Genomic DNA, 24270 nt, shown 5'->3' with positions numbered 1-24270 from the left:
TAGTGCTTTTTTGAATATTTATTTTTAATTTGATAGCATAACTTGCATTTTTTTTTACTCTGATTAGTGTTTATAAGATTTTACAAAAAAATTATATTTGTGTGTACTCAAAATTCACTACATATAGTACATTTTGAATTTAGTTTTTACATTATCTGTTGACTTGGTAGATTTTTTTAAAACTGACCAATTTTGCTAATAAATATAAATTTTCGTTAATAATTTAAAGTTGAATTTCCTTGTAAAAAAAAATTTTTTTAAAGAAAAAAGTTTCTATTTTAGCTAAAACTATATTTACGTAAAATGATTAGTTTTGTTTTTCTTTATAAGAAATGCGCATTTCCAACTGCGGTCATCCAGTCACACGGTGGCGCTGTAGTTCCGGTATATGTTCGTCACTTCCGCTGCTGTAGTTCAGGACGGTCGTGCGCTGGCGGGAGTTCAGCAGATTAAAACCTTTTAAACCTAGTTATTGGTTAGTATTGGACATACAACTATTATTGTATGTCTTACCACTGATTTTTAACATTGACTAAAAGTTAAACGTCACATTTGTCCAAGTTTGTCTGAACGTGTCCCTCTTTGTTGCGGTTAGCGACTTTTTCCTTACGTAACTCGACGGAGCCGGTATGAATACGTGCCATTTGTTCTTAATCTGTGATTATTCTGTGTATAATCGCGTTACATGTTCTTTGGGTATCTAACATATTCGATAATTTACTATACACTGGTTTTTCTGGTTAAGTTGATGGTTGGTTTACCGGGTCACGAGCTGGACGCGCGCGCGCATGGCGCTGGCTATTGTGTGCGTAGTCTGTATTACTGATATGACTTGTGTATTCATAGTTATATTATTCATTTCATATACGGTGCTCTCTGTATCTGCACATAAGCTATTACACACACAAAAAGTATGTGTCAAGTCAGTGTTTTAAAACGATAGTTCACAAAAATGAAATTCTGTCATTTCCTCTTCCTCAAGTCCCAAACCTGTATGAGTTTCTTCTCCTGAACACAAAATATATTTGAAAGAATATGCTTAACTAAACAGTTGGTGGACCCCTTAACTTGAATAGTTTTGGGGGGAAAATACTATGTTAGTAAATTCTGACATTTCTCAAAAATCATCTTTCGTGTTCAGCAGAAGAAAGAAATTCATGTAGGTTTGGAACAACTTTAGGGTGAGTAAATGATAACAGAATTAGACATTTTGCTTGAACTGTCCCTTTATGAGAAATGTAGGATTTGTAATTTTGATGCACTTGTGTGACACATTGTGATTTATGCATTAAGTCGAGTATAGATACAATCTGTCAATAATACACATTCATCTCCTCTCCCTTGTGCATCACAGCAAACCTCTTCTGATACTCGTCCTCATTTAAACACCATGGGCGACAGCGATGACGAATACGACCGCAGACGCAGAGACAAATTCCGCAGAGAGAGGAGCGACTATGACCGTTCCCGGGAGAGAGAGGACCGTCGGAGAGATGACTGGAATGACAGGTGAGGAAGAGGGAATTAACCTGCATAAGGGAATTATCCAAAGTGACGCACATTTACATTCTAATCAGTTCTGAATTAAATGTCAACAGTATAAAGAACAAAATATATAGACACACACGCCATATATTTGTCAGATTCATGCAACGGCACACTTTACAACTTTTATCACTAACAAAACTCAGAATTAATACATTCTTACTTTTTCAACCTGTCGGTTGCAAAGTGTTACTGTATGCACAACTAACTGTGATTTGTAACATCAAGTGGTATTTATAATTCAGGTCCCCCATTTGAATTTCTTGGGGTATGATATTAGTCAAAAGGCTTGTATGTTTGCACATTTTTATATATTTCTTGTGGTTGTCGTTTACTGACGGCCCTCGGCAAGAGAGTGGGACCGGGGCCGTGAGCGGCGCAGTCGAGGAGAGTACCGGGACTACGAGAGAGGCAGACGAGAGAGATTCTCACCTCCACGTCATGACATGAGCCCCCAGCAGAAGCGCATGAGGAGAGACTGGTAAGACCTTTCAGAGAGAGAAGAGTACCGTAAAACTTCAAATAATAGCCGAGTCCCAAATAGACGCCTGTCTCTTTTACACGCCAGGGGCCGGTTTCACAAAGCTATTTTAGACCGGTCTATAGTATTAGACAAGTCTAAAATTTGCTCATAGACTAGTCTAATGCAAGTTAGACTGTTTCACAAAAATAAAGACTGACTTAATTTAGACCAAAAAAAATAGACACCTTATCCCCAGGCTAACTTAGGTCTAAGACTCTGTTACCTTGGCAACCAGCAGTAACAATCAGTTACAAACTGCCAAAAGAAAAGGGAAAATGGCTCATAATTTAAACATTTCTTCCAGTTATTACATTCGCAAGTAAAATGTCCTTGTAACTGTTAGGGCCGTTACATAGTCAACGCGAGCAACGATCGACGCGCTCCCTTTCATAGTCTGAGCAGTGGACGCAAGCGTCACGGCACGGGCGATGCGTGAAATGCAATACACCGCTCACGCAACTGGGGTAGCTAGTAGTCATAGTGGAGTCATAGCTCTGAACGCCCATCTATTTCGCTTCAAACGCTCGCTTTATACGTGTGTCCTATTCGCCTTGGACGCGCGAATGGATTCAAAATGTTCAAGCGTCGAACTAGACGCGTTAGACGCGAATTTGACGCTCTATTCGCATTTGGTGTGAATGCTGCAACAGGCTGCGATGTCAAGATTGCAATGCTGAAGTGTGTGTGTGTGTCAGAGAGAGAGAGAGGCACGGGCGCGATCGAACAGTGGAAACATAAAAACATACGCCGTCATTTAGTCCTCCAACAAACACATATTTTCCGCTGGGGTAAACTGCACTGAGCGGTTGAATGCGCCGCTTACTCGATCCGCCATGTTTTTTGTTTTGAAAAGTGTCTTATTTTACCCAGAATGCATTGCAGTGTAGTCCTACTTAAGATAGTCAGAGTCTTAAGTGCTTTGTGCAACGGTCTGATTTAGATGTCTATCTGAAGTCTGACTATCTACTATATCTAAGCCATAGTCAAAGTCTATCTTTGTGAAACCGGCCCCTGGTGTGGCTACAGGTTTGGATAAATAAAGGCCAGTCTCTAATAGAGGCCCGGTCTGTTTTTTAGTTTCGGGTTGTATTTAATCTTCTAAAACCCGTCAGATCATCTGTTTAAGCCAGTTCTATGGAGCAGATCGCGCACGCAAGAGAGCCCTGCGCATCTGGGCGGGAGCTGTTAGCGCAAGCAAGGCAGGCAGAGTTAGCGGAGGCCGGAGAGGGAGAGGTGGAGGAGAGCGACGAGGAGGAGGAATCCGCCAATGAACTTGTAGCTGAGGATCGCGCACACCGTACGAGAAGCGCAGTGCCGGGTACCGCACACCGGACGCGCACTTTGTCAGTTTATGGCCAGCAATATAGTTATGTTTAAGGATATTATGGAATTAAGATCATGTCTGTACTATGTTATGATTGTACTGTACAATTAAATAGAATTGTTGCTTAGTCTGCAGTCTGAATTCACTTTACCTCAGAGCGTCCGTTAACTGAATGGAGAATATCACCTGAAAATCACCAGCAATTTTCATTCAAGCAGCTGATTTCTGTAAATGAATGTAAAACTGAATGTATATTGCAGCACAGGGTGAAGTCAGTATATACATTAATGACGATTTGAGGCAATGTACACTCATAGAGAATAATGTGTTCGAATTTTATAGACGTGGCGCTGCGCTTCTCGTCTGGTGTGCGAAACCCTTTAGACATACAGAAATATAGTAGGGTAATTCTGACATTAACTGATTTGTTAAACACAAACACAGATATGATAACCTCCTGTCATGCTCATCTCAACACTAAATTAAAGGCCTGTCTCATATAGACGCCTGTCTCAAATACAAGCCAGTGCAGTTCAGCGATTTGGGAAAATAAAAGCCCGGGCTATTATTTGAAGTTTTATGGTAACAGTGCTGCGTTGATGTATTTTTGTAGGCCAGTCTGGAAATCACCCTCGTTCCCTTGGTTAAAGCCAATATGATATAGCAGAAAATAAGCTCTGTGACCAGCAAAAGTTAATTTAAAAGCTAATCTTAATTATGTTAATGCTAATCTTCACAAATGATCACAATTTTTATGAATTTGGAATCCTAAGCAGAAGTAAAATAAGTAAATAAACGTACTACAACACACTCACAGTACATCAATGTCTCCACCATTAAGCTTCCAACATCTTTTAGTTTTAATTTAAAAAAAATAAAGATTCCCTGAAAATTTGTTAAAATAGTTTGAAAGAGCATGATTTATAAACTCACTGAGGCTGTGAATGTGAAATAGTGAGTAGATGAGTTTGCCAGTTTGAGGTTTAATGTCCCCGATAATCTCTCTAGTCCCATTTAAACACTTTTTCAAGAAAAGTAAAAGCTTTACACTTGTGAATTAAAAATCACAGTTATTAATGTATTTTATGTCTTGGAATAAAGTGTGAAAATATCTTGAGCTTGTTTTCATCACAGACTTGTTTCAAGCATTTAACCAATAATAAAAAAAACCCTGTTGACTTCAGGATGGTGGAACTGGAAGTGCTAAAATGCAGGTTTTGGCCTACAAACATGTCATCCCTGCAGCACTAAGCAAAGTAGTTAAAGTGACGTCACTGCATACCCTCTATTGTAGACTGATTATTTGCCTGGAAAAAACAAATGGAGCACCATAACCTCACTCTGCATCTCTTCCTCCCTCTCTCTTGTTTTCTCAGGGACGACCATGGAGGCGACCCGTACCATGGTGGCTATGATCTTGGTTATGGAGGCGGTGGAGGACCCAGCTATGCCCCCCCGCAGCCCTGGGGTCACCCTGACATGCACCTCATGCAGCCTCACCATGGGATCCCCATTCAGGCCAGGTGAGAGAGAAGGAAATGAGCCGCTATGAATCCATCATTTCTAGGGCTGCCCTCCACTAAAAAAATTTTTGGTTGACTAGTTGTTTATTTAGGTCATTAGTCGACTAATCACGCGTTTATATTAATAAGCCATAGGGCTGTAGTACTCGAGTCCGGTCTTGGACTCGAGTCCGGACTCGAGACCGCTTTTCTATGGTCTCGGACTTGTCTCGGACTCTCTGGTATTCGGACTCGGACTTGTCTCGGTCTCGGCCACTGGTCTTGCCAAATATGGCTTTTGGTCTCGACCGAGTCCAGGTTTCTTTATTATGTTCCCAGTAATCACACATACGTCGCCGCGATATTAAAACAATATATTATTGGAGGGAAAGTGAAACACTGGCCACCTAATAACTATGGGCATTTCGGCTCTTTTTCGTGAGCCGGCTCGTTTCACTCAGCTCACTGAAAGAGCCGGCTCTTTTGACTCACAAACGGCTCTTTAAAAAATAAATGTTTAAATAAACTTGCTGAAAGTCCACCGCTAGTGCAACGTGAATATTCGTATTTTTAATTGTCCATAACACCCCGAAAACTAGCCTGCTTGCCTTGCACATCTAATTAATGGGCAAAGTTTTCCGACTTTTTTTCTTACCTTTCTTTCTTTGCCTCCATGAGTGGTAGGCGCAATGACTGGCTGTTTTAAAATATAGCTAATATCGAAACAAAATAACCCAGCTCATAACTTGCAGGTTTGCTTATTGGCTAACTTTTTTCATTTGATTGCTTCAGCCGCCACCCGCCCGAATTTAATTAAAATATTATTTTTCGTCACGTCATCCGCCCGATCCGCGGTTTATCCGCATCTCTTGTGTGTGTGTGTGTCTGTGTGTCTGTGTGTCTGTGAGTTGTCTCGGTCCTCCCTCATGCAGTTTAATTGGTTGACATCGCGTGTATGATTGACAGGAACAGAATGTAAGGCTGATCAGACAGTCGAAACGAATGTGTAGTGCTCCTTTAGGCCTGTATAATTATAATTTTTTTGTTGTTCTTTGAATTAGTCAATTATTTTAACAATTATAAAATAAAAATTATTCATTATTACATAATGATTTAATTTCTATAGGCTAGCCTATATTTTTTAGCAGACTTTTTTTTCCTTGTCCTGGACTCGGACTTGAACCTCTTTGGACTCGGTCTTGACTTGGACTCGACTAGTCCTGGTCTTGGACTTGTCTTGGACTCGACAAAGGTGGTCTTGACTACAGCCCTAATAAGCCATAAATCATAAGTAATGCGCCTTTAATTCTATATAAAATAGATGGCCTAATCAGCGCTCAAACGCACGCATAAAGCTTGCCACAGCGCACCGGCAAATGTAAGGATTATGAATGTGTTGTGAAAAAAACAAAAACAGGAGGAGACTGTCTAAACGCTTTAATTTATTGGTAATGTTTTCTGTGTTTTCGGCTGTAGAGATTGTTAATGATGCTGACTCGTCATCTCCGCAGTAGTGGACGCGCCTATATGCACGTTTCATAGCCTACAGCAGGGGTGCCCAATCCTGCTCCTGCCGATCGACTGTCCTGCACAGTTCATCTCCAACCCTAATCAAACACACCTGAAGCAACCAATTAACGTCTTCAGGATCACTTGAAAAATTAAAGGCAGGTGTGTTTGATTAGGGTTGGAGATGAACTGTGCAGGACAGTCGATCGGCAGGAGCAGGATTGGGCACCCCTGCCCTACGGATTACATAATTACCAATTGAATCAATTTAATGAGTTCATTGAAATGTAGACATTTCAACTTTTCTATAGAGATATTTCTCATGTCTGTGAGGCAAGTATACGCTGAGTTTCGGTTCATTAATGTGATGCGCTCAAGTTCACTGAGACCGAATAGACAGAAAGCACCATTATTTTTCAAAAGCACAACATTTTGTTGTTATTATGAGTTTAAGAAAATTAAAGTAGACTTTTCCTTTCGTTAATGATCTGTCCGTTACCGCCTGCCTAATTTCGCCACTTCTTGTGGAGTATTTCTTTTTTTTTTCTGCGACGAACCGACTAATAAAATCTTAGTCGATCAAGCCTCTTCTAGTCGACTGACGGTTACTCGACTATTAGGGGGCAGCTCTATTCATTTCCTTGTATTTAACCTGTGTGTGAAACATTTCTTCTCCTCTCTGGTCTTCCTCCAGGCTGGGAAACATCCACGATATGGATCTTGGTCCTCCCCCTCCTGTGATGAAGACGTTTAAGGAGTTCCTGCTGTCTCTGGATGACTCTGTGGATGAGACGGAGTCGGTCAAACGCTACAATGAGTACAAGATCGATTTTAGGCGTCAGCAGATGCAGGACTTCTTCCTGGCCCATAAAGATGAAGAGTGGTACGACAACAGTTGCTGTTTTTGCCCTAGTGTTTTGTTTTTAGGTGATGTTTTTGCATTAAGCTAGTGATCGCAAGAGAGTGGCGAAACAAGTCCTGCATCTCAACAAAGAAGAGGCTGATTCCTGCATCTCTGAACATTTGACTATCTATCAGTTTATAACTACTACATCTCCAGTTAGAATAGTTTAATTATGTTAAAAGGATTTTGGCTGGACAGTTTTGTCTTTTTGTCCTGACAAGTACGACTTTGTAGTCAGTGATGCCCCAAATTATTATTATTTTTTTTTACTATAATTTAGTTTTTTGATGTTAAAATCAATTTTTTTTAACATACCTTCTGATGTTCATGTTTATTTTTGTGCTATAACTATTAGTAAAGAGGAAGAGATTATCAGTCCACCTGTGCTACACACTGGCACCTTGAACTGATGCACCATCAGAGGAGCGCTAATTAAACCAATTAATTTTTGACCAATTCTTTTTGGTTGCTGAAATTTTGGTGCGTCATAGTTATATTTTAATGCATAGTTAATTTATTACCACAGTCAGTTGTGTTTTGAGACTTTTTTTTTACATTGGAATTTTTCATCATTTACTTGCCATAAGATCGAATGATAATTAATGTCTATTTGACATCAGTTTGTCTCTACAGCAACTCAATTGGTCTCGTCATTGACTTGATGCAGATGTGTTAAACATTCATTTCTTTTCAGGTTTTTGCATATTGTTTTTTTTTTTGGTTTACAAATTAACAAAAACCCTTCTTCCCTCCATCAACACAAGGTATTGGAAGATGAGAAAAGCGCTTGGACCCATCGCAGGAGTCGCTGTTAGTCAGTCAGGGTTTGCACTGCGCACAATGCAGCTGCCATTAGAATCAAAGTACCAGGGCTCTTAGTTAGACAGTCGAACACTCACAATCCAAAGCTGCCGCCGCGTTCACGGAAAGATTTTTTTTCTTTTCTGTAGTGTGTGATGCCTTTCTTCCCCTTTCTTTTTCATTTTTGATATTTGGATCAATCAAAACCCCCCCCAAATGTACACACTCCTCTGAGAAGACCGCTCTCAGTGTAAATGTGTTGTAATGCGGGGAGTACATCAGGTAAATTTAGTGCACACAATGGAAAATGTTTCACCCAACTGTTTGACTCATTTCTTGATAATGCATCAGTTGTTATTGTTTTTCATTTTTCTTCTTTGGTGGTGAGTGTTACTGTATTACACACACTTAAACACACAAGTTCTTTTTATAGTATGTAGTAAGACTGACAAGTGCACTTAACTTTAGCCAACAAATTGGTGTCATATGCTCTATTCAGAAACCTAGTGTGCTGCCTAAATATACAGATACCTTCAAAGACAGCATCTTAACTAGTACAAAACATCAGAAATGGACTGATTTGGAATGCTCTACATGTACAGTTTGGGAATAACATGTTGCTAAATATCTATATTCATAATTTATTGTCTTATTTTGGACGGAGACATGCAATGCTGCCTTTGAATCTAGCCAAAAGAGCAAATCTTAGAAGGCAACAGCTCTGTAGTTTTGGAATAGAGCTACAATTTCATATGACAAAGTTGGACAGCTATGTGGGATAATAGATATAATTTAGTTTAAGAATTGGTGGTTTACATTAAGACTTATCAAAGCATTTTTAGATATATTTAGAAGGCAGGTTAGGACAAGGTTAAAGCTTGCATGACTGGGAAATAGTTGCTAACGTATTGTTTTCTTCCCCCAAACACCCCATTTGTCCCTCTTTCTCCTCTGTCCGCCTGTCAGGTTCCGTTCAAAGTACCACCCGGATGAGGCTGGGAGGCGCAAAGCAGAATCCCACAGTGCTCTACAGAACCGGCTGAACGTCTACATGTATCTCATGGACAACAGCTGGTTTGAATCCGTCACTTTGGACATAGAGCGTGCTCCACAAATCACCAAGATTTTAGATGCAGGTTTGGAGAAGTGCTTTTCTTTTGCATGCTCATTTTAATCATCTAAAATTTACTCACCCTCATATCATTCCAAACTGTCCATTTGTTGATGCACCAAAATTCAATTAATTTGACTATTTTGAATGGAACAGTGACATTTGATTAGTGTTTCTTCAATGGAACGGAGAACTCTAGAATTCAACTCTAGAGGACCATTTTTCTAAATATGCACAAGCCTATATTGCATATTATTTAATGCGCGCTTGAATAAATCTGTTGTGAAAACAAGTTTTTATTGCATACACCATTTAAATGTTTATTTAAACAAGGAATAACTGCCTAATTAAAATGTAAATGTTTAAATACAACTGTTATTATTTGTTATTTGATTACATTTTCTCGGTTTTGTTTTTTGTATTTTTGGTCCCAAATATTTTATAAATTTTACTGGTAGTTCACTGTATGAAGAATTGTTGGGTATATAATATGTCAGTTTACTTTATTTTGCTATCCTCCTCACTTACATAAATTAACTATAGTGTCCTGTACCCACTAGTTAAAAAAAACTCTCAAATTATATCGGTATTTTATGTCTGAATCATTTTTGGTTTGACTGTTTCCTCAAAGCAAGTGTTTGTTTGTTTTCGTTAGCCGTGATAAAGATGGAAGGAGGAGGGGAAAATGACCTGCGTATCCTCGAACAGCCCAACGAGGAAGAAGAGGAGCGAGAGAGACTCTCATCTGGTGGACCTGGTTCTGAACCTCCCAAACGGGACGAGTCCAGGCCTGTGGATGCTGAGCGCAAACCCTCAATTGAAAAAGACAAGACGGTGAGTAGTGAATGTTGCATAATGGAGCAAAGGATCATGCAGTATTGGGAGGAACGGTGATGTTTAATGTTGTACGTCAATAGGGAGAGGGTGATGAGGAGACTGAGAAAGATGCAGCCGCTTCTGCAGGAGGGAGTGAAGGAGAGAAGACCGAGAAAGAAGCGCCTGCCGAACCAATCCCAGAACCCAAGAAGGTTAGTTAGCCAAGTTCTGCTGCTTTGGGTAGTTGATGTGCCACTTATTGGGCCAGACTGTTCTGTAAATATGTATTATCTATATTAGATCTCAGCATGTCTACATGCATTCAATGCAATCCAGTGTATTAGCATTCCAGTGTTTCCCATTAATTACGGCCCGCCAATAGTATAATCTGTCCTGCCACAGTTTCATAACAAACCGAAAATATAAAAGATCTTTCATTGTGTTTTGAGCCATCTATCAATCAAGAGCACTGTTCACAAGATAACCTCTAATGATTTTTACAGCATCTCAATTCACAAGCTCAATCTCTGCATGTTATTTTTTTTTAGTGCATTTGGGAATGCAATATGCATCAGTCACACTTTCATATTCACATTATTTCCAACATTTTTGCGAACCGATGTGATAAAGCATTTGTATACATGTTTGTCATAGAAATGTAAAGGTCTCCCAGCAGTTTTCTGCCAAAATAAAAGCTCACGGCTTTAAGGCGAGACACTACAGGTGAATAGGGTAAATTTTTTAACTAGCAGATATCACCATGAAACTTTCCCAGTTGATTACCTACATTAAGATGAGAAAAAAATGTATTACAAGTTTTCTGTAATTTAATGTTTAAATATGCAAATTAGGCTATATCTAATTAAATATGCGCTAATTTGTATATATTTTAAAAAACGAAATCTGAGTATTGGATAAAGCCAGATTAAAAATTATTTTTTCATTGTGTTCACATATTAGATGGGGAAAAAATTACAGAGGGATTTATGGATATCTACTTTTGTTATCCTGTAAATCAGAATATACTGTCAATAGCCTTAAAAAAATGATTTTCGCCATGTTTTTTGGAATAAAATGTTATATAAATCAGGCTAGGAATAATATATTTACAAATCCCTCTGTAAATGTCTTCATAATATAACTAGGTACAAGACTGGAAAGTTTGGTGTATATAGGTGCTACTGAAGTGGAGATTTCGGACTTGGAGTATGAGAGAAAGGTCATTTTGAGAAAACGGGCTTTAAAGATTTATCATCAGCCAATGAGATTGCGCATTCAGCCCTTTTACTTTTGCGATTGGTTGCTGATAAAAAGGAAATGACCATATTTGGATCCGACAGCATTGTACAGTGAAGAGAGAGCTTTTTTTTTTTTGTTTGTTTGTTTGTTGAATTTACGCAAAATCTACAGATGCAAACAGACGAGTGTAATAAAATAAAGACCTAAATGTGTATTTCGGACTTTTTTTCACCACAGTCTGAAAGAAGACATGTTATTGAAGACAGATATCCAAAAATCTCAAAATTGACCAGTAAAAAAAAAACAATGTTTTTGCCTGCCGTGTCTCTCGCCTTAACTTCTTGCAAGTATTTAAGGAATTAAGACATGCGTATTGTAATTTTACCACTGTAGTGTAAAGTATATAATGCAGACTTCCCCTCCACATTAGACCTTCCTCTTTCATTTCCATGTTTAAATTCTCTTTGAAGACCTATTTGTATTCTTTGTAGAGAGAATGATGTCGTCTTAGCGGCCCCTAATTTAATAACGAGTGATTGTTGCGACGGAAGCGAATCAATTAAAACTAACTTTAGCTGGAAAATAACTTTATTAAAGAACCGCTATAAAGCCAAAACAATCTCTGTTACCTTAAATTATACGTTTATCTCTGTAAAGCTGCTTTGAAACAATCTACATTGTTAAAAGCGCTATATAAATGATGACTTGACTTGACTTTGTTTTAACCGAGGGTGTAAATTCTTCATTTGTCCTTTTTAAATTCTGAATTTAATTCTGATTTATATTGCTTGTACAGCATTTGTTTCAACGTCTGTTGTTTTAAAATGTGCTTCATAAATCAATTAACTTAACTGAGATAATATACTTATGAATTATTCTTATTTTTTTTACATACTATCACATAGGGATGGGACGATTACCGGTTTCACTATAAACCACGATAAAATGTACTGATGGTTAGTATTATCGTTTAAAATTTAAAAGCGTGTGTTGTGATACATGTGCGCTGTGTTATAATGCGTTGTTATTGACGCCGGTCATTATAAGGAAGGAAATGCCACAGAATATAATCTTGCTTAAAAAAGTGCCTAGAGCTGCTTGTTTTATTTGTTGTTTGTTGATTTTCAAATATAAAAGTTGAAGTGTTTTCAGTGTGAGCATCAGTTATTTTTGAACACTTTCATCTCGTTTTAACAAAACCGTGATGATATTGATAATCACAATAATTTTGGTCACTATTATCGTGATATGAAATTTTCATACCGTCCCATCCCTACTATCACAGCTAAGAGGTTTGAGTCCCAGTACAAGTCAATGCAAAGACTTTTTTTTTATTTTTTATTTGGAGCTCTTAATTTTGCTCTCAAAGTGCACCAGAATGATGCATTTAACTTTTAAAATGTAAACTCGTATGGTAAACACTGCATTCTCTTTCTCCCGCTAGCTGAGTAAGAAGAGGAAGAGGAAGCACAGTGGAGACAGTGAAGATGAAGCCAGTGCATCTGAGAGCGAATCCGATTCTGACTCCGACTCGAACTCTCACTGCTCTGAGAAACCCTCGGAGAAAGAGAGAGAACCGGACGAGGGAGAGGATAAGGAGGAAGAGGAAGAAGAGGAGGGGGAAGGTCAGTGTCAAGGCTTCTGGCAGTGAATCAGCAGTGTTAAAGAGATAGTTCACCCAAAAATGAAAATAACCCCATGATTTACTCACCCTCAAGCCATCCTATGTGTACATGACTTTCTTCTTTCAGACGAACACAATTGGAGTTATATTAAAAAATGTCGAATGGATAGATGCACTTTTATGATAAATGGATGCACTTTTATGATAAATGGATGCACTTATGATGGATAGATGCACTTTTATCATGGATAGATGCACTTATGATGGATAGATGCACTTTCATGATGGATGGATGGACTTTTATGGACTTCAAAACAGAATTGCAATTCACTGCCATTATAAAGCTTGGAAGAGCCAGGACATTTTTTTAATATAACTCTGATTGTGTTCGTCTGAAAGAAGAAAGTCATGTACACCTAGGATGGCTTTAGGGCGAGTATGTCATGGGGTAATTTTCAGTTTTGGGTGAACTATCCCTTTAAAGCATCATAGTTGTGACAAACGTGTTTCTGGTCTTTTAAAGCCGCTGATGTAAAGGAGCGGACGGAGGAGCAGAAGGAAAGAGAGAAAGAAAAGGAGAAGAAGCCGAAGGATGATCAGCCTCCACGACCTCGACCTCTTCACAGGACCTGCTCTCTCTTCATGAGGAGCATCGCTCCAACCATATCCAAAGCGGAGATCGTCGCTGTGAGTGTTCACACAAACACACGGAGTTTCGCTGTTATTGCCCATGTCGTTGTTGAATGCTGATGACTAAAGTCTTGGCTCTTTCTTGGCAGCTGTGTCGACGTTATCCAGGATTTATGCGCGTTTGTTTGTCAGAACCACAGCCAGAGCGCAGGTGAGTTGAATTCAATTTCAACACACTTTGAGGATATTTGACTGGGATTTGTTGCATTTTCTGTTAAGCTGCTTTGAAATATGTATTCAAAGTCCCCGCAGGTCCTTCATATCATAAATTCAGTTTTATCAAATTTAAGGTCACAAAATGTCTCTTAGTTATAACAAATTTCGGTAACACTTTGTGTCATTGTTACATAACATGTAATTGCTGTAGTAATAACTATAAATTATGCATAATTACATGCAATTGACCCTAAACCAAACCCTCATCCTAATCCTAACCCTATAGTAAGTACATGTAGTTAATTATGATTACTCGGTACTTAAATGTATAATTACACTGTAATACTGACACCTTAAAATAAATTTCTTAATTATTGTAAGAGGTCTTAAATTTGGGGATGGAAAAACAGGAATTGTAATAAAACCTAATATGATTATTACACTTTAGAAGGCTATAATTTAATTTATTGAATGTGATCGCTGCACATTTCAAAGTAAAAAATCCAATATTGGTCGACTTCTGATACATATGTATTGATATACAGGTACAAACCAATTTCAAACATGAATTTACTGAATAAAACACTGAGTATTTTAAACTTGCAGTTCCCCATTTTGCTCATAAGCAGTATAAAGTTGAATGTGTGCCGCAGCCCGTTTAATTAAAATAATCAGAGATGCATTATTTTTGAGATTGTATTGGTTTGTTTCTGTATGGACATATGGTAATCATTTTATTTGTGCAGGTCTTAAATGTGTTTTTAAAAACGCAGATATTGTGAAAAGCGGCATAAAAATAAATGTGACTATTAAATTTAAATCTTAGTAACTTAATGCTATTTGTTTTTCTCCATTTAAAGGATGAATCATTTACATCAAATATTATTTATTACCTAGTAGTTTTATATATATATTTTTTTTTTCCATACTGAGGAATGCTTGCGACCCAAAACGTCTGTTGTATTATTTCCCCGTAAAAAATGTGAGAGAAAGTGACTAAAAGGATTTTGAGTGCAGATCATAGCTCTTGATATTTTTTTTTACCCCAAACTTTTTACTAAATTAACATTAATTTATGTGCCAATATATATGAATATAAAATGCTTCACTAAATCATTTTAATACAAGAAAGGAGATGTAGTAAATTTCTCATCTCTGTGTGGCCCAGGTTTTTCAGGCGTTGCTGGGTGACCTTCGACAGAGGTGTGAACATCAAGGAAATCTGCTGGAACCTGCAGAACATCCGGGTGAGTTCTAGAGCCGTCAGCCTGAAGAACCATCATGCATAGCAAGCGTCTCGCTCATTCTCTCCTCCTGTTCCTCTCTGACCAGCTGCGGGACTGTGAGTTGGCTCCCGGAGTCAATCGAGATTTGGCGCGTCGTGTGCGTAACGTGAATGGAATGACTCAGCATAAGCAGGTTCTCCGTAATGACATCAAGATGGCTGCTAAACTGATCCATGCACTGGATGACCGGGAGAGACTCTGGAGCCACAAACCCAGAGAAGAGACGGCCGCTCTAGAGGTAATCTTACTTGCACAACCCCAAATACAATTTTAATCACCTTGACTAGGGATGCACCAAAATTTCGGTCAAAACGGCAATTTTCGCTTTTGGCTGAAATTGTTTTGCAGGGCTGAATCAGTGATGTGTTTTGAATGTCAGTGTGTATTTCATGCACACAATGTGGATTAGGGCTGTCAAAATGTCTGAAAAACTCAATTTGAATTTCTTACTTAAATATTAGCAAATTTGAATTATGTTTGAAAGGCAATACTTAATGTTAAGACGAAAAAAGAACTGTATTGTCTCCTATGCCCACAAGAGGGCGCAAGTGAGCGCTATAACCAAATATAAACCAAATCAAGCATTGCTTCTTTTATTGAAATGAAATGACATTCACTTTTTAAAGTGCATTAACTTTTGAAACAGTTGTTCTTAAATAAACAAGGAAGATTAGTTTACAATAGTGCATGCAACTGTAAGTGCATCAGTAACCTGAGAAAGACCGTGTAATGTACTAAATGAACACAAAATGGCAAACTGCCATTCAGAAACAATCCACTTCTACTCACTATATCTACATATTGTTAGTGAGTCAAAAACACCAGAAGGTAAACCTGATCTGCAGCGAGGGCTGAGCTCTTTTTATTGACAATGTTTTCAGCTGAGGAAAACACGCTCATGCCAGGTATGGTCAAGTAAGTCGTTGCCCGAATTTTACCACCAACAGAGTTTTTGTCAGCAGGAAGCCTTTTCCCGGCAACGCATCCACACCTCGCTGTATACTGGATAAGCTAACAAAAACAAACCGTGTCAGTTACGTCGTCATCATGTCTCAAGCGCCTCTTGACACACCAAAAATTTTAATGTGCAGTTTAAAAAAAAAAAAATTATTCGACGAATATTCTAATTATTTGACAGCCCTAATGTGGATAAGCTTCAATAGGTAAACATGTCAGCTGTTAGGACACTGGCTGGATTGTCAGTATTGTGGCATGACTGATCAACTCTTTCTCTTTACTAAACAATACAACTTTCTGAAATGTATTGTCTCGTAATAATTCAATTAGTGTTTCAACAGCGGAAAGATGTCAGTAAAATAGCTTGTAAACAATGTCAAGTAACGTTAGTTTACCTCAGGAATTAAATGTCTGTAGCTTGTCAAAAAAATTAAATAATTGGAGTTGGAATTATATTATTAGAATTTATATAAAACTGCTTTATGTGAAGTTTAAATGTTTGTCCGGTCAAACCAAAAATTATTCAGACACCATAATTTTTTATTTATTAATTTTTTTATTATTGGGTGCAGGACACTATAGTTCATTCATTTAAGTGAGGATATTCATGCAAGGTGTCTGAATAAATTTTGGTTTGACTGTATATGTATAGTTTTGATTATTAAATAAATCTGATTAATTGATTAAACTAATTTTGGTTTGAGTTTAAGTAAATTACAAATTTAATTTTGGTTTTAGTAGTCATTTTGGAAACCTCTTGAATGAGCTTTTTTAAATGTTCTCCCTCCATTTTCCTGAAGATCCCTGCTCAGAACCCCATTCTGAAAAACATCACTGATTACCTCATAGAGGAAGTGAGTGCAGAGGAAGAAGAGCTTCTGGGAAGTGCCGGAGGAGCCGACTCCGAGGAGGGATCCAAAGAGGGAAACCCCACTGAGATTACTGTGGAGAGAGATGAAAAACTTGTCAAGGTCTGAAAGAGACTTTAAATGTCCAGCACATATTTCACACTAATAAGAAGAAAACTAAGCCTATTTAGGACCATTCCAGGTTTATAATGATTCTCATTATTGTCAAACGGGGAATTCTTGTGGATATAATTGTGCAAAAAAAACCTAACTCATAAAACAGGTTTAATTTCCATTGTTTCACCTCAGGCCACTTGTTCCATGTTTTATGCATTTTATTCTGTCAGTGAAATTGTGTGAGAGGAATTTTAAATCAGACTTTAAATCTGACTTGTATCCTCCTTATTCCTGATGATCTTACTGCGTTTTGAATTATGGGTCGCACTTCCGGTTTGGGGAACTTCCATTCAAAAAGGCTGAAACAAATCATTTCAAATCATAAGTTTGCCCTACAAATAAAGCTGATCCGTCAATTTTCCTTCATGATTTATTTTCTGACATCATGAGAATAACGTTATACTTGTTATTTTAACGTGACATGTTATAACAAAGAATATCTATGGCAAGAGCTCTTTTCACTCGCTGCTTTCTTTTCCTCATGATTTATTTTATTTTTTCCCTTTGCAATCTGCTGTAAAAGTATGAAAAAGGACAACATATCCTGCACATTTGTGGTCTGTTCTCCCGAATTTAATTTATGATACAGTATCAGTCAAAAGTTTGGAAACACTACTATTTTTAATGTTTTTGAAAGAAGTCTCTTATGCTCATCAAGCCTGCAGTTAAAAAAACAAAAAACAAAAAAAACAGTAATATTATGAAATATTATTACAATTTAAAATAATGGTTCTCTTTTTTAATACATTTTAAAATGTAATTTATTTTTGTGATGCAAAGCTGAATTTTCATCAGCAAGTACTCCAGTCTTTGGTGTCTTATGATCCTTCAGAAATCATTCTAATATGATGATTTGATACTCAGTTATTATCAATGATGGAAACAGTTGTGCTGTTTAATATATTTTTTTGGAATACTTTTTTCAGGATTCATTGAGTAAAACGTTAACAGCATTTATTCATAAAAACAGCATTTATTCCAAATAAAAACATTTCTAACAATATAAATCGTTACCATCACCTTTTATCAATTTAACGCATCCTTGTTGAATTAAAGTACTAATTTCTTTTAAAAAAAATAGTTATTGTTCCCAAACTTTTGAACGGTAGTGTATATTGTTACAAAAGATTTCTATTCTAAATAAATAGTTATTTTTAACTTTTTATTCATCAAATAATCCTGAAAAAAGTATCTCAGGTTATAAAAAAAATATTAAGCAGCACAACTGTTTCCAACATTGATCATAAATCATCATATTAGAATGATTTCTGAAGGATCATAAGACACCAAAGACTGGAGTACTTGCTGATGAAAATTCAGCTTTGCATCACAAAAATAAATTACATTTTAAAGTATATTAAAAAAGAGAACCATTATTTTAAATTGTAATAATATTTCATAATATTACTGTTTTTTTTTTGTTTTTGTTTTTTTTTAACTGCAGGCTTGATGATCATAATACTTCTTTCAAAAACATTAAAAATAGTAACATTTCCAAACTTTTGACTGGTACTGTATATTCCATTAATACTTCACTGGAACGCACGAAGAATCTCTCGTTATTCTCCTCAAATCCTTGTTTTCACAGGTAAATGCAATTTATAATCTGACAAAATGACGGAAATCACTTTGAAATAGTATCACGTAATGCTGAAGTTAATGAACATTTTTGATTTAGGCAACATAAGTTACATAATACAGACTACACCCGTCCATTAAAGACTCTTGCACTTTTGGGGTAATTTGGTCTGTTGAAAGAACCTTGTTGATGCTTTTACACTTTTAAATTTCCTTTTAATGTTCGAGGGTTGAAGGGTGAGTAGATTAACGTCATCTCATTGTGACACTTTTTAAACGTATTGCGTTCATAGAGCGAGCGTTTCACTGATTGTTTACAGCTTAACGGAAGTTACACCCATAATTCGCACAAAGCGTCATGAGGCTGTAGGAATAAGGTGGATATATTAATTTTATTTTTCATTATTTTTACGTGTACTGTGTTGAACTAAACTGGGAAGGGTCACAGCACTTGTATATTATTGTCCTATTGTTAGTTTAACTGCTTCTATTGCTCTCCTCATTTCGCTTTGGATAAAAGGATTAATTGTAGATGTAACTAACAAATGTAGTTTCTCCTTCGAAACCCATTCCTCAGGAGTGTAATATGTTTTGGTTTCCTCCCAGGTGTTGGATCGTCTCCTCTTCTACCTGCGTATCGTACACTCTATTGATTATTACAACACCTGCGAGTACCCGAGTGAGGACGAGATGCCGAACCGCTGTGGCATTATCCATGTGCGAGGGCCGATCCCCCCCAACCGCATTACTCACAGAGAAGGTAAGCGCTAATAAGAGATGACTAGTGTAGAAGTGTGTCGTTCATTCAGCTTTAAAATACTTTCTCCTAGAGCTGGGGCGGGATGATATGTAGGGGTGTAACGATACCCTCATGTCAAGATTCAACGATACTGAATTCACGATACTATAAATGCGATACTCCCAAGATTAAAATGCTAAATTTGGTATTTCATTGGGGGTGGAAGTGAATAGGCTTGAACTTGGTTGTAATCTAACACTGGTAACGTTATGCACGGCACAATAGTGACACCAGAATAATAATTAAAAACAAATCATGATTCTGAAGCTGAAAATACAGAATTATTTTAGATAAATATACGCTTGCACTCTCACTGACTAGATACAGTACATTTAAAATTATGCAGGCCACTTTTTACTGGTAACATCAGATATTTGGCATTATCAGGACCCACAAATATTCCCCCATTGCATTATTATACATTATATTAAACATTATATATAGTAGTTTAATGTAACTACTATATATAAATGAAACTAAACACTAAAATGAAACTTAAATTTTTTTTTCTCACAGTAATTTTCATTTTGGGTGAACTATACACAATACATATTGCCACTATCCACGATACATATTGCATTTTTGTATTGCGATATATTGTTACACCTCTAATGATATGTATGGTTGTGGTCTAAAGAGATTTTGCTGTGTTGTGGGTATGTTTAGTTGTAAAGTGCATGTCTGCTGAAATTTGTTGACAAATGCATGAATGAGAAAGTAAAAAGAAAGAATTAAAAAGAATTAAGCAACTTCTGACTCAACCAATGGCCAAAAGTTGAGGACAGGATTAGCTGTTTGTCTGATGCAACAAATGTAACTGGAAAAAAAAAAAGTCACTGCTTTTTCGACCATCTTGTAGTGTCCGACTGGCAAAAGACATTTGAAGAGAAGCTGGGACACTTGTTCAGTGTGAAGGAAAGCCTGTCTGAAGATGAGGCAGCGAAGATGGGCCGCAAAGATCCAGAACAGGAAGTTGAAAAGTTTGTGTTGGCCAACACACAGGAACTGGGCAAAGACAAGTGGCTTTGTCCTCTAAGTGGCAAAAAGTTTAAGGTGTGTGTGATTTAAAAGCATGATCCTTTGTTCATGTAGTTGTTCATCTGGTAGACTTGGGGAGGATGTTTGTTTTTTACAAAATCATTTTAATAAATTTTTACCCTTTCTCTCAAGGGCCCAGAGTTTGTGAGGAAGCACATCCTAAACAAACATGGTGACAAGATTGAGGAGGTGAAGAAAGAGGTGGTCTTTTTCAACAACTTCCTGATGGATGCAAAACGACCCTCCATCCCAGAGATGAAACCGCCACCTCCTCCAGGTCCAGGACAAGGTAAAGCAAGCTGGGGAAAAAAAATATTTCTTTTGAAGTTGTAAATGAAGATTATTGGAGCAAGTTTTACAAGAAAATACCATTTCAGTTTTTCTACTTCAATTTCACATTTAATTTAAAGGGATATTTCACCGCTGGAAAGATGAATGTGTATTTAAATTGGGTCATTTATGTAGTAGAAATGTGAAATTATTTTAGAAGTTGGTGCCTTCTAGACTGAGGAAAGCCAGAAAATGTATTTTTGGCTCATGTGGATGAAAGACAACAACTCCCAGAATGCACTTGCTTCCCTGCCCTACGAGGACACTCCCAAGCCACGCCTACCGGTTACAGAGGGCAGTGTCGGGAGAAATGATACACCTCGACTCGAAACTGAAAAGATGGCGTTTTATCGTGAGATCCCCCTATGGGCGGGTTGAACACATGCGGGACGAGCTCCTCCTACTGGCTGGAGTCTCTCGCCTCTGGACACAAAAGCCTCTGATGATGATAAATGGCGATTTTTGCGTCATCTGAGGTTTTTTTCCAGACACACAATCCAGAAATCTCTGGTCTCAGAGGGACATGAGGGAGGGAAGCACGGTCACTCGAGAATACTACCGGGTTTCTACTGGTACAAAGCTTAATGCTAATCGGTGAAGTATCCCTTTAAATGTTACCTACCGTCTCTTTGTAATTTTACTAGCAATTAAAAAAGTTTCTGCTCCAATTTGTATCAGTGCGTCTGTCAATCTTGTGGATTTGGTATTGAAATAAATTGTGTTCTCAGAAGTTGGAGATATGAAATTAACATTTGTATTTTTGTTTCTCTCTTTAGGAGTGCTTTCACCCGGAGGTCTTCCATTCCCACCTCAGGCTCCTCAGGGTCTCATGGGCTTTGGCCAGCCCAGACCTCCAGTTATGGGTTATGGAGGTGTGTGTTTGTTAAAGAAGGATAGCTACAGTGGGGAATGGTTGTTATCAAGTGTGGGAATCATTTGGCATCTTCTGGGAGTCGTGATGCAATTGCAAATCAATTTTTAATGCATATCTCAGTTTTGGTGCAATAATTATGGTACATCTAGCTTTTCCTGTTAAAAGTATGTGAAAGCTTTAATGCTCGCTCAGGTTCTCTGTACAGAATTTACTAGAGATGCACTGATATGAACAATTTGGTCGATACGATAATTCTTTAAATGTGAAAGAAGATAACCGATATATTGGCTGATAAATCTAAATCCAAATTTTTATATAATTTGAGAGACTGATTGCAAAAACAAGTCTCACCATTTAAATCCATGTCCCAAGAACACAATTATAATTTTTTTTTGTTACAATGTTATGTAGACTATATGACAGACTTGTGTTGCACGTAACTGTACTTTCCTTTTTGAAGTGGCCATAATGTTGAATAGTTGCATCTGAAGTGTCTCCGCTGAAGGAAATACATTATTTATCAGCTTATAGGCCAGCTTTTCTTATCGGGCCGATAAAGATAACATTAAAAATTAATATATATCTGCCAATATATCGTGCATCCCGAGAATTTACAACATGGCAAGGTTTTTAAAATTCAGTTTTCCACAATCAATTTTGTAGTGTTTGTGCATTTAACAGGCCATTTCATTGCAGTGCATCTGTAAATCTACACCCTGACTGTCACGTTTTTCAATGCTGAATTATGCCATATTGAGGTGTTTCTCCAACCTTTAACAGGTGGTCCTCCTTACCCACCGAACCAGTATGGTGGAGGTGGCAGGGGCAACTACGACAACTTCCGTGGGCAAGGCGGTTACCCCGGAAAACCTAGAAACAATCGGTGAGTTGATTTTGTATTTCAGTTTTGATTTATGTGAATGCAGTAAGCTCTTTTAGGATGTTAATAGATACGCTTTAATAATTTTTCCGTCTGTCTTTTCCAGAATGATGCGTGGGGATCCTCGCAATATCATTGAATATCGTGATTTAGACGCACCAGATGATGTGGACTTCTTTTAGAGCTCCAGTTTTATTCTCTCCATTTTAACTACTTTCTTTTTTCTTTTTTTTTTCTTTTTTTTTTACAGTTGACTCAGCATTTTCTTGTTTTTGCATTCATTCCAGAAGCAGAAGTCTCTTTCTGTTCACTCGCATGAATTACAGAAGCGCTCCACCTTGAAGTGAACGCATGTCCTTTACGTTGGATGTCATTGCGTACTCAGTGTTATAGAATGAGCTTGTGCTTGTGGCCTTTTTTTCTTCCAATAAAACTTCGGTTTGGATTATTTTTGTGTACTGTATTGGTTTTTAATTTAATTAAAATTGATTGTAATTGAATCATGCATAATTTACATTAAATTACAATATTTTACGTCTTTTTTTTTTTTTTTTAAAGGTACAAACAATTCAAGAAAACGCTGTAGAAAAAATGGGAAGCTTGTATTTTTGTGAATTTAAAAAGCAAGATTATTTGATCTTTAACGTTTAAATTGTCTTTTTTAAGGTGAGACTCTCTTGTGAGTGGATTTTGCTCCATGTAAACAGTTCCTTTCTGGTTCACACATTTGTATTGCATGCATTATGAAAGTATTTTCCACAGTGTTTCATGGTCATGACATGGAAGTTGAACGACTGGATGGATATTAGACAATTTAGTGTCACTATCTCCTGAGAGCATGTATAATGGATAAGTCTTTAGCTGTACTTTTGAGTATTTTTGAATGTTTATTTCATGGCTCTGTGCACTTCCAGTTATTCTAACTCTAGGAATGAGGTAAAATACCCACAAATGTGGTGTTAAACTTGTATTTACTTTACAACACTCCTTGAACTTTGAAAGAAATGATACAGCTCACAATATTAGATGCATTAAGCTGATAGCCACTCATCAGTGCTTAAAAAGAGGTCTGATGATTAGTATTTTCATGCATCTGTATTTTTTAAAAGTAAGATACAGGATTATTGAGGTGACTCAAACGTTATGCTCCTAATAGCATTTTATTGCTTCTGTGCATTTGTACATTCTGTCTTTGTTTGCAAAGCAACTCGATATTAAATTATCCTTAGAAACCGTTACAGATCAAGTTCTACGTATGAATCAACATCGCTTCACTAATTCAGTACATTTTTACATGTTTGAAAGTCACTCACTCAGCTAAATGATTTTATTAGAAGTGCTATTTTAAGGCCCCGTTTACACGAGAACGCTCGCGGGTGAAAACGTAAAAATATTTTATCAGATGTGCCTTTCGTTTAGACGGCGACGGCGTTTTTGGGGCTTAAAAACGCAAAAAAGTGAAACCACCCTCCAGAGTGGAAATCTTAAAAACACTCCACCGTCGCGTTTCCGTCTAAACGGAAAAAAGTCTGCTAGACAGTGAAGGCACCGATCAGTGCTTCACATTGCCACCTAGCCGCCTGGAGTGCATACTACATTGAATTTCACACACTTTTGCGTCACCGTATGCACGCAGATTTCCCCCCCATAACGCTCGTCTAAACGCAGAATAAAAAGTGATCACTTTTGCGTTTTCTCTTCAGATCGTTTCCGTGTAAACGTAGCCTAAATTAGCCTGACTGTCAGACTTCGTACTTCT

General features: G+C 37.4%; 1 protein-coding gene across 1 annotated transcript; it reads left to right on the top strand.

Moving 5' to 3' along the window:
• The first annotated feature begins 487 nt into the window (after positions 1–487).
• srrt (serrate RNA effector molecule homolog (Arabidopsis)) lies at positions 488–22959 on the top strand. The gene is made up of 20 exons (XM_084115135.1): positions 488–627; positions 1355–1509; positions 1883–2026; positions 4769–4915; positions 7098–7286; positions 9075–9244; positions 9875–10053; positions 10137–10247; positions 12719–12899; positions 13422–13585; positions 13678–13739; positions 14913–14991; positions 15077–15268; positions 16788–16958; positions 19197–19350; positions 20249–20442; positions 20560–20716; positions 21534–21629; positions 22412–22514; positions 22618–22959. Exons 2-20 carry the CDS (start codon positions 1391–1393, stop codon positions 22691–22693), a joined length of 2688 nt encoding a protein of 895 aa, XP_083971261.1. The 5' UTR covers positions 488–627; positions 1355–1390; the 3' UTR covers positions 22694–22959.
• The last annotated feature ends 1311 nt before the right edge of the window (positions 22960–24270 follow it).

Source organism: Abramis brama (genome assembly GCF_963993115.1).
Source record: "Abramis brama genome assembly, chromosome: 5".
In the NCBI taxonomy this organism is placed as follows: domain Eukaryota; kingdom Metazoa; phylum Chordata; class Actinopteri; order Cypriniformes; family Leuciscidae; genus Abramis; species Abramis brama.
This window is presented reverse-complemented; position numbering and strand designations above follow the sequence as displayed.